This window comes from Gymnogyps californianus, chromosome 10, assembly GCF_018139145.2.
Source record: "Gymnogyps californianus isolate 813 chromosome 10, ASM1813914v2, whole genome shotgun sequence".
NCBI classification, from domain to species: domain Eukaryota; kingdom Metazoa; phylum Chordata; class Aves; order Accipitriformes; family Cathartidae; genus Gymnogyps; species Gymnogyps californianus.
Window position 1 is genome coordinate 12,112,218 of NC_059480.1, and position 13,624 is coordinate 12,125,841.

A 13,624-nucleotide genomic window follows, 5' to 3' on the forward strand; every position below is an offset into this window, starting at 1 on the left:
GTTACTGCAGTTATCTTCTGAACTTTGTAGTGTATTTTTTTAAAATTGCAGCTGTTGTATATGGTAATATAGGAAAACCAATGAAAGTTATTAATGCACTTTGAACTTGTGAATTACACTGAACCAAGCAGTGATGTTCTGAAGATGCATTTGCGGGGGGGTGTTTTAGTGGCATTTCTCTTTATCATGGTAAAATGTTTACCTTGTTATAGGAGGTCACATTAGATGTGGGCATTTCCTAGTGGTTTGAACTTGTGGTAGTTTGACATCCTGCCAGGATAGACAATCCTGAGGAATACTGTATATAGGGAGATGTTTCTGTGTATCGCTATACTGATAGCCTGTGTCTGGGACAGCTCAATCATATATACATATTTTGTATATCTTACAGATTGGGTGACTCCTTAGTCAGAAATTAGGCAGCAACTTTGTAGGTAGCTGCTGCTTATTATAAGATTTGGGATTATAGGGGAAAGTCTAGTGATGAGGCATGCATATGTATATTGTTCCTCTGAGGTGGTGATGACACACAGAAACTCTAGTAATATCACCATTTTAAACTTGGGTTTCCTTTTAGGTAGCCTGTATTCCAAGGGTAGCTGAACAAATGTTAGGAAGAGTACACCATTGCAGGGAGGGGGCTATAGTTCTTTGAGAAGGGTTATATTGTTCCAAATTTGAGAGGCTTAAAAACCTGGCTTTAAACAGAAATTAATCTTTAACTTTAACTTAAATACAGATGTGCTCTTGCTTCACCAAAATATACAGGCTTGTTTGTGGATACATGGGACTTTAGCTTATATATGGGGTTTTTTTGGTTGTTAAATTATTCATTGCAATGAATATCCTCTTCCCCCCTCCCCTTTTCTTTGACTCATAAGGCAAACGTGAAGGCAAGCTGTCTTGACTTGATTACTAATTTAAATACTACAGTTAACAATCCTTACTGTAGCAGATGTGTGCAGCATGTAACTGTTTTTGGCAAAAATAAATCTATTTTGGAAGTTATTCTAAGAGTTTGTAGCTCAGTTGCCTTTTTTTAGGGATCTTGCACTTTATCATTGGGTTATAATTCTAATTTTTTATTCCTTTTTATGCAAGTGGATGTTAACTTTTAATTTTGCTGCTATCTCCAATCACAGGAAGAAGGCATGGTTGAGATAAATTATTTTCCTCCTGAAGGCTTGATTGACTTAATGTACTTTCCATACTATGGGAAAAGCTTGCATGTAAGTATGCCTTAATGATGGTCTTCATTTTGTAAATGTGTTGTTTCTGTTTACATTTACAATTACTAATATCGGATTGATTCTGAAGTTTGAACTTTGTAATGAGGTACTCATAAAGAATATTACATGTGCAGAAATTTCACAGTGCTTGATGAGATTAGAGATACACTTTAGCAGACATAAGCAAATAAACTGGGCATTGTTCTAATAAAGAAGAGGCTGTATACTAGCAGTATTAAGGGCATCTGCTGCTTTTTGGTCACTGATATCTTTTGGAATCTTTTTGAATGCAGGGAAAGGCAGGAAAAGTAAACAGGTTCTTCAGATTACAATACCGTTTCTAACAGTTAATCCTTGGGGTTTATGTATAGATTATTAAGTTTATAGTTCATTATGGTATTGTTGATTATATTTCTTTGTGGCTCTGTGGTCATGTTTTCTATTTGCTCTGTTTTATGAAGAAGCACTTCAAGGTAGCAGGTGTTTTTTTTTTTTTTCTAATTTTCTTATCTTTGTTTTTCTTTTCTTGCTCCATCTATCCTCATTGTATTCTGACATAAATTTTATTTATCTAATTGAAGAACACTTATGTTTTAAAAAACCACAAAGCTCACTACTTTATGGACACAGAATACATAGAATTAAAACTCCAATTTCTTTTCAAACTTGAATTTAGTTATTTTTTTTCTTTTCTTGCATCAACTTGTGATAACTACATACAGAAAATCCGTACCTTCTATCAAATATAAAATTATATTGCCTCTTATTGACCGAGTTACTTAGTCTAATAAACGTCTTCACTGTTCACCACTGAAGATAATACTTTTTAAACATAAATCTGTTAGATCCGTAGTATACCACAGTGGTTGTTTGTAATTTCCTCAAAGTGATTTTTGTACTAAATTATTCCTTTATCAGTTATTTTTCCAGTGTACTCTATACTTACTTGCAGCAGTTCATGTAACCTTTTTTTATCCTCACATGGCTTTTACTAATGAGGAAGGAGTTTCTTTTTCTTCCACGTTTGCTTTCATGTTACTTATGGGTAGTTCTGTGTTTTCCATTTTGTTGCCAGAGTTTTTGAACTGGTAAACCATCCATTTTCTTAGATTAGAGAAAGACCGTCAACCTGTACTTCCAACAGGCAGAGTCAGTACATACTCTGTCCCCTTCTTGGAATGAAAGAATAGGGAAAGAGAGCACTGCTTCCCTAAGACACACAAAATACAGCATCAGTAGACCTTGACATGTCAGGAGGTAGTTTGTACCAAAGACGGGATGAAGAACTTCCCTGACAAAATTCCTGTCTTGCTGCTATACTGATGGAAAAGGAAAGATTATTAAAGGAGAGTAATGAAGTCAGGCAAAACTCAATGCTATTCCTTGCTTGACTTAGGTGATTAAGAAAAAGCTTTACTTTTTTTTTTTTTATTAATTTAAATTAATTTTATTTATTTATTAGGTTTTGGTTCAATGTCCGTTCATGTTCACTTTGTCATGTGGAATAGGGGCTATGGTTTGAGGGATTCTTGCTTATGTGAGGCTCAATTCTCATAACATTAGTATATTGTGAAAAAGAAGAGGCAGTAAGAAGAGTTGTGAGAGGTTGAGGTATTTGACTAGGTCTCACGAGACTGGATTGATTTCTTGGCTATACAACAGAATTTTTATATTATATCAGTGTGGAATTGTTGAATTACTTTATTCTGTAAAGGAATTAAGAGGATTCAACTAATCTTGCTGCTCTTGTGCTAAGGTAGGAGCCATAAAAGTACTAATATCTACAGTGTTGTCATCCAGAATGGTTATTTGCCTTTTGCTGCTCAGCACAATGAGCCCAACTCCCTGACCTTAGGGAATGTTACCTTTTTTAGACAATCTGTAGTGCTTAATGAGGATGCTGATTCTCTTCCCTCCTCCCCCAAATTTTATATTGAGTAAAAGTCCATTCTGGTATCATCTGTCTTCAAAACATCATAGAAATTTGTGTACCTATTTGAAAAATCTTGGCGATGAGAAGACTTCTCTAAGGAAGCACAGGAATTTTATTTCTGATTTTTTTAGAAAACTCAGTACCTCAAGTGTGGTATCACGCTTACAACCAGAGAATTTTGAGGGTGTCTTGCCTAGCTGCATTTCCCCCTCCCCGTTTGAAGTTAATAGGAGCACAGGAAAATTTCTGATCTAGTAAAATCACCATCCAAGGAAAGCAGCTATTTCAATCTACTTCTTACTAGTACTTCACATTAAAGATTTTAGCACATCAGCTTCCATGCCATCATTCTTTGTAAATGAGACTTTGAGTATTCTGTAGTGCTTTCTTTGGTAGAGAAGTAGAGAAGATAGCCTAAAAATAACAGAAATGTATTAAGGAGTCTCTTAAGCTAATAAGGGAAAAAAAAAAAAAATCTAACACAAAATTTTGTTTGATTAAAATTTAAGGCTTATACTTGTCTAATACTGTAGTGTCATATTTAGTCCACTGGCTTATATGAATTTTTACCAAGAAAATAAATAACTTTGCTTAATCAGCAGTCAGCAGTATTGACCTAAAAATATAAATAAATTATGGAAATACTTCATGAATATTGGATGAAATGCTGCTTTAACAGTCTATAATAAATAAGCTCTTATTTAATTCATAGGCACCTTACAGGATAATTCAAGTTCTCCTAATTTAATTGGACTTGAGAAATAATATTGGGTTGACAAAAAAAAAAAATTAATTCTGCATTCATTCTTAAATTTTAATTTTTATTGTAGGGAATGGAGTCAAGAATTGTAAGTGTTCCACCAAATACGATTGACCAGCATACTGTCAGAATGTTCAAGAAAAGGTTTCTGTGTAAAGCTATCAAACAGATTACACATTTTAGAATGGATTGTTGCTGAACAAGTAAATGGGATAGGGTGGAAGGGAAGCTAGTTTACTAGTATTTGTTGAATCATGCTTTTGGCAAAAAACATTTAAAACGGTGCTAGAAAAGTTATGTTCTCTAGCAGATAAAAAAAAAAACCCAAAACAAACAGAAGAGACAATGGAATGGATAGGAAAGAAGACTATCATTTTGGAGGCTGTTTCAAGTAGAGGTTTCTAGAAAAATTGGACGCAATATAATAGAGGTAAAGTCATATGCCTCTTGAAGATACTGTCTGTGACTTAAATTATGTTGAATGTGTTAGTTAAGAAATAGTATGAGGAATATATACCTGACTATCTAACTTGGAAAAAAAAGTCTTACCTGAGTCAGACTGGGCTTTGAAAAGTTAGGTTCTTAATTAGCTTTTTTCTTAAGTATTCTGATGGATTAAATGTTAATTTAAATGCTAACTTACTCTGGTATCTCAAATATTTTCCCCATCTTTCTGTTTACTAGGCTCACTATTTACAGCCTCTAGTGGCTGTTCAACTAGCAATTAACTCCAACAGTACCAAAGAAGAAATAGCAATTGAGTGTAAGATCCTGGGCTCACCTAATTTAAAAAATGAAGATGACCGTGACAAGTTTCTGGGACGAATTGCCTTCAAAGTTCAGATGACTGAATAGCTGGAGTAAAAAATTCTCCACAAAGTAAACATTGTGTTGTCTGTTTTGTATCAGCTGGACATGCCATTCTAGGATATGAGACCACCTTGGAGAATGTTAAGGTGGTTTATGGCGTTCAGGGTAGCATAATAATATGCTTCCAAATCGTATGTTTAAAATCCCTCAAAATAAATGCCTATCCTGCTTCTGCCTGCCCCATTGGAACAGTGTACAGACTATAGTTATGTCATAGGGACCTGTAAATAGCTGTTTTCAAACACATGATAATGGTGACCTTTGTCCTGTTCTAAAATGTGGTTTTATCCCCCAAGTGAGTGTCTCAAGCTTAATGTGCTGTGCTATGTAAATATTGTATTGATTTAACACTGGTTTAACTGTCATATCTCAATGCTGACACAGTTACAGGGATAAATAATAAATGGTACCTGATTGACACAGTGAATTTTTTGTAAGAGTAAACACCTCCAACGTAACTTGTGTGTATGGGAGTGGGTGGGTGGATGGATGGCTGTGTGGAGATGCCTTAAATTGTAGACTGGGTGGCGTGGGAGAATTGAAATGGATTTTAAGAGTTGGTATGGATTTCTGAAAGTAAGTGCTCAACTAGTACTTTCTTGTGCGTGTCACTGTGCAAGTATTGTGTACATGTAATACTTGGTATAGAGTTTGGTATTCTAGCTGAGGAATTGAATCTTTCTTCGTGTTGTTAATTGCTTGCAATATGTGGAGCACAAATAAAATCTATACAATATTTTAAAACTTTTTAGTTCAGAAATATCAATATACAACAATTTAAATTGTTTAGGGTCCTGGTAACAGTTGTACAACAGAGCTGCTTGAAAGAAATGGCCTCACTATTGTGGGAATAGGCTTTCATTTTCCAATTAAAAAATTTCCTGAAGAACCTCTGTTTAAAAAAAAAGAAAAAAAGGATTGTCTTGATTAAACATTCCTGTTTAATTTATATACTCTGTTTCGTTGCATCATTTTAACATGCTTCACGTCTTCGTCTGCTCTTTCATCTTGGATTTTCTGTGTATTTCCTCATCATCCATTTAGAAAATTGGTGTCATCAACTGCTTTATAGAAATATCCTCTTGACTTGGAGTAGATTAATTGCAGTTTAACTTAAAATCCAGTTGCTAAAATGACTACAAATAGACTGGTTTATTTGTGACTGCTCCTCACATTAAACCAAGTTGACCCATTATATTGGGTTATAACTTCTGCAGTTGTGCTGACATGGGATATTACTCTTCCCCAGGGTTTTTGTTTGTTTTGGTCTTTGTTTTTTTGAGCACATGGTCCACATTCTGATGTCTTTTCAATATTAAAGACCACAGCAAATTAGCATTTGCATAAATACCTGTATGTTCTGCTAGTTAGGCCTAAATTTGTTACTTAACATGTTTTTATGCCTAATTCTTATAGTGGTTTTTAATATTTTATTTAAACAAATCAAATGAATGATTACTAAAATTCAAGATCCAGTCTTAATGCCCTGCTTTGAAAATGTTTGAGGCCAGTCTAAGCCACATTAGTGCAAAACTTTTAACACCTGTGCAAGCTTACACTGGTGCACAGTTGGAGGAAGCTGCTCTTAATGGGACTTGAACAGTGTCTTGAACCTCATTAAAAATAGATTTATACTGATCTGATACCATTCAGCATGCTTTTTTGTTGTCTACAAAAGAAAAATTGTTGTTCCTACAATATGCAATGGCTACTTTTGTAATAATAGCATGCATTAATACTGAATAAGAATGTTCTTTCAAAATATTCCATTACTGATGTTTTAAATCATGCACTTTTAGAGCTGGGATACCTGGGTTCTTGAAGATATGACTGCTTGCTTCTCTGTATATTAATACTGCCTGAAAGTATTTTAATAGTCGTGAGGGAACTTGAAGTGTAGATGTTGCATCTGAAAATGAAAAGGACTGCCTTCATGTAAAAAAATTTTCACGTTTGTGTTCACTTAGGAATGGTAAGACGTTCTGGAGAAACACTCAGTTTTCAAATGAGCTGATTTTTGCAACAATTTCTCTTTCGACTTATCTATATAGACAAAGCATGAAATGGCAACTCTTCACCAGCACTTTTCAGACAGGTAGAACTCAATAAAATTCTGTTCTCCCTAGATTTTGTAGAAGTGTTTTTTTTTTTTTTTTTTTATTTAATCATATTAGGATTATCAGCTGAGGGGAGGGGAAGAAAGAAAAAACTTTCGAAAGGGTTCAGCTATCAAAATTAGCATGTAAAATGTATGTAGGAAATGAGTCTAGTGTTAAACTATTTGACTAAACTGAACTATTTCCTCATTTTTATTTCTGTGTCTTAAGAATTTGAGCAAGTAAATGATCTAGCAGTTATTAATAAACCGGTGTATTGACTATTAGGACATGATAAAATTACTCATTTTCTTCATGTGAAATTTACAGTAAAGGTTCCTTGGACTTAATTTTAAATTATGATTAAAGATTTAAATTTACTACCTTGTTACCAGAAACCTGAAATGTTTAACTTTTATACTGGTGAATACTTATTTGTCTTATTGGGTGCCTTCAAGTCTGGAACAAGGACTTCTGAACAGTGTGAAATTGCCAGTTGATGCAGGTGCTGTTTCATACCACCATAAAAGCCTACTTCTGTCCAATTCAGTTGAGGTACCTTCTTCTCTTTGCCATGCCCCACTTCCCCTGCCACCCCACACATGAACACACACACACGCAGGGTTAAAGGGGAAGCTGAAGATAAGATTGTTAAGAGACAAAATTAGCTGAAGGTTTTATTTATATTGATCACACAGTAGATAAGATGATCCCTTGAGGACAGATGACCTGCAATTACTTCCTGCTGGGGATGATGCTGCTTCTAGGACACTAGTAATGAAAACAGACACCCTTTCCTTTTGTACTGAAATGTCTTCTTTAGTAGTTCCCAAGCAGTGGAGAGAAAAAGCAAAAATCTGGATGCAAATAAAGAGTAGAAGGAAGAGTTGTAGACTAAAGGAGTTGTGAATCAGTATAGAGACAAAGACAAGAGTTGGGGGTGTGTTGTGTTTTGTTTTTTTTAATCCCCTGCACCCTGCGTCTCTCTTAGTAGGAGATTTGGAAAGGAAAAATACATTTCTCTGCATCAAGCCCTGCAGACTTATTTCCTACAATGTTTTAAATGCAGTGTTGTCGGGAACCTGGCACTGAACCTGGATTTTCCCCATTTCAGGATTTTTTCTACCTCTCTGTGAAGCTTATTCATCATAACTTTTGGATGATATGAGTCAAATAGAGCTTGAAGCTGAACATGAACTTTTGCATACTTAAACATTCAGAGAGTACACTTTGGTCTTCTTACAAAATGAGATGGGTCTTCTGTGATGGAGAAAAATGTCTTAATTGTATAATTTAAGGCTTAACTGAAAAATACCAGGTTTAGATACATATGGGGGCAGCTCTGAGTACAGATTTCCAAACCTCAGAATGCTTGAAGCTTCAATCTTATCTTTTTGCAATTATTCAGAGCTTTGACTTCCCTGCTAGTGAAACGTACATCTTCTTGCTAGTCAGGCACTTTGTTAAAACATGTCAGCATTCATGCTAAATCTACTGTCAAATTACTGAAGCCTTTAAATGAATGTATGTTAATATGTTTGTAGTCAGTATACCTGAAACTAGTACTTTTATAGGAGAAATCATTCTGTTAATACTATCTACTATGAAAAATCTTTAATTTAGACAGATTATTTTTTTGGCATTGTATTAATAGAATATTCGAGGCATAAATGTGTTCAGAAACAACTGTTCAGTTTTGGCTGTAGGTGAGATCTAGCTCTGTACCTGTTGAGAGTAGAAGAAACTTCACCTACAACAGGCAGAACTCTGGTCTCCCTTTGCTACAAGCTGTTGCAAACTTGGAAACGGTCTGAGGCCACTGTGCTTTCTACCCGTGCTATACACTGGGTGAATATAATTATTTTATTTAGTTCAGCCCATCCTCTACATCAATACTGAGTTGTTTTTCTGGTTTGTTTTTTTTTTTTCTTTTAGGTAAGAATAAAGAATACATGTGGGGTTTCCTTCCAGTTTACTTTTTAAGAATATGCCTTCTGTATGGGAAGCTTTACTTGTATTAGCTACGCTGTGGGGGATAAATAGTTGAAGTAACTTTTAACCTCAGCTGTTTCACATCATGAATCTTTGTCCTGATGCTTGTTTGGTTACAGGTGTTGGGCCACACACCAAAACCAGGACATCTCTTTTACCTTAGAAGTTACCTGACTATGAAGTCAGTGTTGCTGTAGACAAAGACTCCATCATAGAGGCTTGATTTTACAGTAGTCTTAGTTGCCCTTCAGTTAAAATACATACAGTAACTGTTATTGTCTTGTTAGAAGAAGCATTTTAATACAAAAGATCAGAGTGAGTTCCTCTGTGGAATACTTTCTACAGTTTTTCTTCCTGTCTAAATGGCAGGGAAGAAAATCAGAAAAGCTAAGCTGAAAATTCAGGTTATTGCAGTTTGAAGTCTGTTAATTTGGTGACTGATTCTTAACATAAAATCACTGCAACATGAGGGTTATCAGAAGCTTGCATGTCACTCTGTAGTTTGTTTGGATCAAATATCTCTAATAATTCATGACTAAAAGTAAGACTTTCTTTGTCTCTTTAAATCTCAGGCAAGCACCTAAAGAAGCCAATAAAGGAAATTTCAAAGTTATGTTCACTAGTATGTACTTAAATCTTTTTATGTGGTGCAACTCTGAACAGTGAGTATTGCATGTAGCTGTGGAAGCAGTGCCTCATTTTGATTTTGCATTAACTGAAGGGAATTGCTAAGAGTTTAATCTGGATTTGGCAACAATTCCTTAAAAGAGCTGATAGGTATCAATGTATTTGAAACAAAAAATGTAATCCCATGTTTTATTTTAGAAAGTATACTTAGCTGTGTATATTATGTGTTAGAGAGGTTTATAATCTTTTGACTTTGCTTTACAGTTGTATTGAATAAAAATGTGTCCTTCCAGTACCCAAATATTATGTGACTTGTGAGCGTATTAATGTTCTTTCTATTTTTCTGACACAAGAGAGCCCCTACAGTGATAACTCCTCCAGGGTTTATTGTCCCTAACAAGGTCTCTCTTAAACCTGCTGTGGCTGTAGATTCTAACTTCAGAAACTGCCACTTCATTCCTAACTACAAATGGGACAGATGCGCTTACTTAACACTTTAAATATTTTAATGGCTATTACTTAGTACCAAGTTGTCTGAACACTTTAAGTGTTCTTGTGAATGAGAAAAAATGTAATGCATCAGAGCTTGGGTGAGTTTTAGTGTAAGGAATGGTTTTTGGTTAACTCCTGACTTCTTTTTGCTTCTTTTGCCTTTTAAGTTTAGGGAGAGGTTAGCATAGAATTAGCACAGCATCAGTAATTCTGTAAGTTCCTCTTTAAATTTCTTTGGGTTTAGAAATTGCTTAATTTAAACACTACTTACAAGTGGTAATAAATTTCAGCCCAGTTGGTTTAAAAGTTAGTTTAAAACAAATCCACAGATAAGGTTACAAATCTTAATCTACTCTTAAGTTGCACGAGTGGCTCTGCCTTCTTTTGAGGTGGCAGGTACAGTAGCAGCTCATTGTTTCCCCTCTTGTTCCCCTACTAAATCCCTAAGCAAACTGCTCAATAATTCATTGAGCTATTCACTTAAGGCCAACTATAGCCACAGGTATAAAGTTAGGAGCTTTCTGAGACTTCTCCTCTGTTCCCCCACCCTCAGCATTTCGAGTGACTGAAGCCCAGCATAGTGAGCCAATAAAGTACAGAGAAGTTTAGCTGCTAAAGAAAGTGAAATGGGATTCTTGATATGAATCTGATTCTTGACTTTGTAAGAAAACAAGAGAAAATAAATCCACCTCTGGAAAAGTAAAGCTGAAGTCAGATAAATTTCTCTAGGTGGTTGGGAGTGTCTTAGTTACTTCACTTGATGTTTTATATATATGTCTTTCCAGTGGATGGTGCATGGATACACATTGCATGCCAAGAGCAAGTACTATCTCCTGAGGCCAGCTATACAGCTTGAACTGGAGGAGTTTGCGCTCATGTTGACAAGACTTGCAGGTTCATTGTAGTGCAGTCTGATCTTCAGTCTTACAACGCTTGTGCTATGGAAGAGAAAGGAAGTTGTGTGGCAGGAGGATGTAAGTTTTGAAAGAGGGGAAATGTTCCTATAGGTAGTTCCCTCAGTCTAGATTGATAGCTCTGTATGCTTGTGGATTGAGGAGACTTTTTTCCCAAAGGTAACACAATAGCTGTTAAGAAAAGGAGGATGTAATGTGGACTGGTTGGGAACTGAGGGGGTGTCGGGCACAGGACAGGGAAGGTTTGTAATGCTTCTGTGGATTGTATAGTAACTTCCTTGTTGGGTATAAGGAAGCTTCTTGAAGCTGTTAAGAGAGTGTTGGGAAGGTCTGAAGTGAATTATATGCAAACCAACAGCATTATGGATAGGAGAAAAGTTAAAGTGGTAAAATATAATCTGTTGGGTTGTTTTTTTTTTTTGAAAGAGAGCGCTATATGATCAAATATTAGCCCCTTTAGTAGCCTTTTCATGTAATGTACCACATAGTTTAGAAAATTATATAGAAAAAAAGAGATTAAATTTAGGAAAACTGGGGACACCTTACAGGACAGAAGAAATATATTTTCCCAGTGTAAATTCCAGCTAGAACAGAACAGATCTAGTCTTCTATCACTTAAACAATTTTCAAATGAAAGATGAGAGTGAAGCTGATAGGCATAGAAAGGTTTGCACTGAGGTTCAAGGTGATGCACTAACCTACAGGTGAAGTCTGAAACACCTCTTAATTTTATTAATTATCTTAAAGGATACAAAACCAGAACACAGTGAAGAACAATCTTCATTACATAAAACCCCTTTAATATGACAGAGAAGTAATTGACCCCAAATCAAGAATATACCAAAGTGCTTGTATTTTTAAGGGTTTACCTGTAGTAGTAATATCCTCACTTAAAGCTGAGGCATTTCAGAAAAATAGTAAAAGAAAGATCATTAGGGGCACTGTAGTAGTAAGGTACAAATTATACTGGAATGGCAGGGCAAGAGTGATAACTATGTATTAAACAAGGTAAAATAGCTGTCAGTGATAGTACTGGATGTCATTTGGACTTAATTTTTTTGTCTGCATAGGAAAAGTGCTATAGGGTTAAATTAGTAATCAGTTATCAAGATTGTACCGTATCAAGTACATGAGATTTTAATGTCAAAATCATATCTAGGTGTCTATAGATTTTTAAGGTGAGAGAGTTAGGTCAGAATAGAGAGTTGTTTTGAGCACTGACACAGAATACACATGTACTGGTATACAAGTCAGATGGTGGTGTGTATTGTGTTTGCTTCAGCCATGCTTAAAACTTCCCTGATGTCTTAATAACAGAACCAGGGGAGGATAAAAAAACCCCAAACCTTTCCAGGATTGTTCTGAAAGAAGAGTGCTCTGTAGATCTTGAACTTTAACGTAGTTTGCAATGACAAATGTCTGCAGGCCCACTCAAATAACTGTGGTCAGACACCTTAATCAGATTACAAATTTGAAATGTACACACTGTGGAATGTGTCTTGTAACTTTCAAAATCACTATATCGGAGTCCTGTTTCTCATGTGGGAGAAGGAAGATGAAGGGATAGTCATCCCAATTTTTTCTTGCTCCTTCCCCTCCTGTTCAAAGATTAGTTCGGATTAATAGTGGGAATACTTCTATTTGCTATCTTTCTTTTAGTAGTTGTGTTTAGCTCCCCAGCTGTTCACATTTGGTAGTGGGATAGATAACAGAAGAGTATCAAAGATCCTCTTTGATAACACCTGTAGTTCCTCAAAGACCTTCCATTTATTGCTAGAGTTCGGGAGGATGTCTAGAAGATGACAGCTTTCTTCTCCAACATAGCTGTCTGGTGGGGCAAAAGAAAAGATCTATGTATCGCTAACCCTGTAGTGTTTTATCACAACACACACAAGCCCTGATTTGTGGTGTTCTTCAGGAAACTGCAGCCTGGAAAGGTTGAGAAAGAGCACACATGTCAGTGTATATGTAACAGCTTACTGATTTTTGACCATTTGATCTTTTTGAAATAATGTGTACAGTCTCCAGCTGAAAATAATAGGTATGATGATTGATCTGGATGCTCCTAATGGTTTGAGAAATACCTTGAAATTAAAGTTTGTTTTTCTTTGTCACCTGTGTTTCAGTGGATCAATGTATTTGTCTAAAGACTTGCTTCCTGTTGCAGTGTAACACAGTCAAGCAGAAAGCTGCTGCAGTGGATCTCGTGTTTCCAAGTGCCTCAATGCGTTAAAGTAGGTCAAAAATTGCATAAGATGCCATTACTGGAAACTGCTGTAGGCTGACTTGCATATAAAAACTCAGCAGTGCAACTAGCAAATGCACTCTGACAAACAGAAATGCAGCCATGACTTAAAACATGACAAGAGAGCTCTCTGAAATCTCCCTAGGACGTGAATGGCTGTTGGAATTGTGAGATGTCTTTGCCCCTTGCGTTCACATTCCTGCTATCTGCTCAGCCAGAGTCGCCTGCCTGGCTTGTCAGAGGTTTCACATTGTTCTTGTCTGCAGGGAGCTCAGGCACAGGGCTCCTTAACTTGTTCTGGATTGCAAAAGATGGATTCTATATTTTCCTGCTTACCAAGCTCCTCTTAAGAACAAACATACGTAGCACAGTGAAAATCATGTAAAGTTAAGTATCTATAATAGCTCTTCCACTGACTGAACAGTTGCTGGTGATTAGTAAGGACCAATGGGAGTTTGTGGAGATA

At 35.8% G+C, this 13,624-nt stretch overlaps 1 protein-coding gene across 2 annotated transcripts in view; it reads left to right on the forward strand.

Moving 5' to 3' along the window:
- The window catches only part of ATP1B3 (ATPase Na+/K+ transporting subunit beta 3), a 30,263-nt gene extending 20,791 nt beyond the window's left edge, over positions 1-9,472 (forward strand). For both annotated transcript variants that reach the window (XM_050902451.1, XM_050902450.1), the window contains 3 exons: positions 1,143-1,229; positions 4,607-6,887; positions 9,453-9,472. In XM_050902451.1, coding sequence (XP_050758408.1) covers positions 1,143-1,229; positions 4,607-4,777 — 258 coding nt within the window. In that variant the 3' untranslated portion in view covers positions 4,778-6,887; positions 9,453-9,472. The remainder of the gene's footprint in view (positions 1-1,142; positions 1,230-4,606; positions 6,888-9,452) is intronic.
- The last annotated feature ends 4,152 nt before the right edge of the window (positions 9,473-13,624 follow it).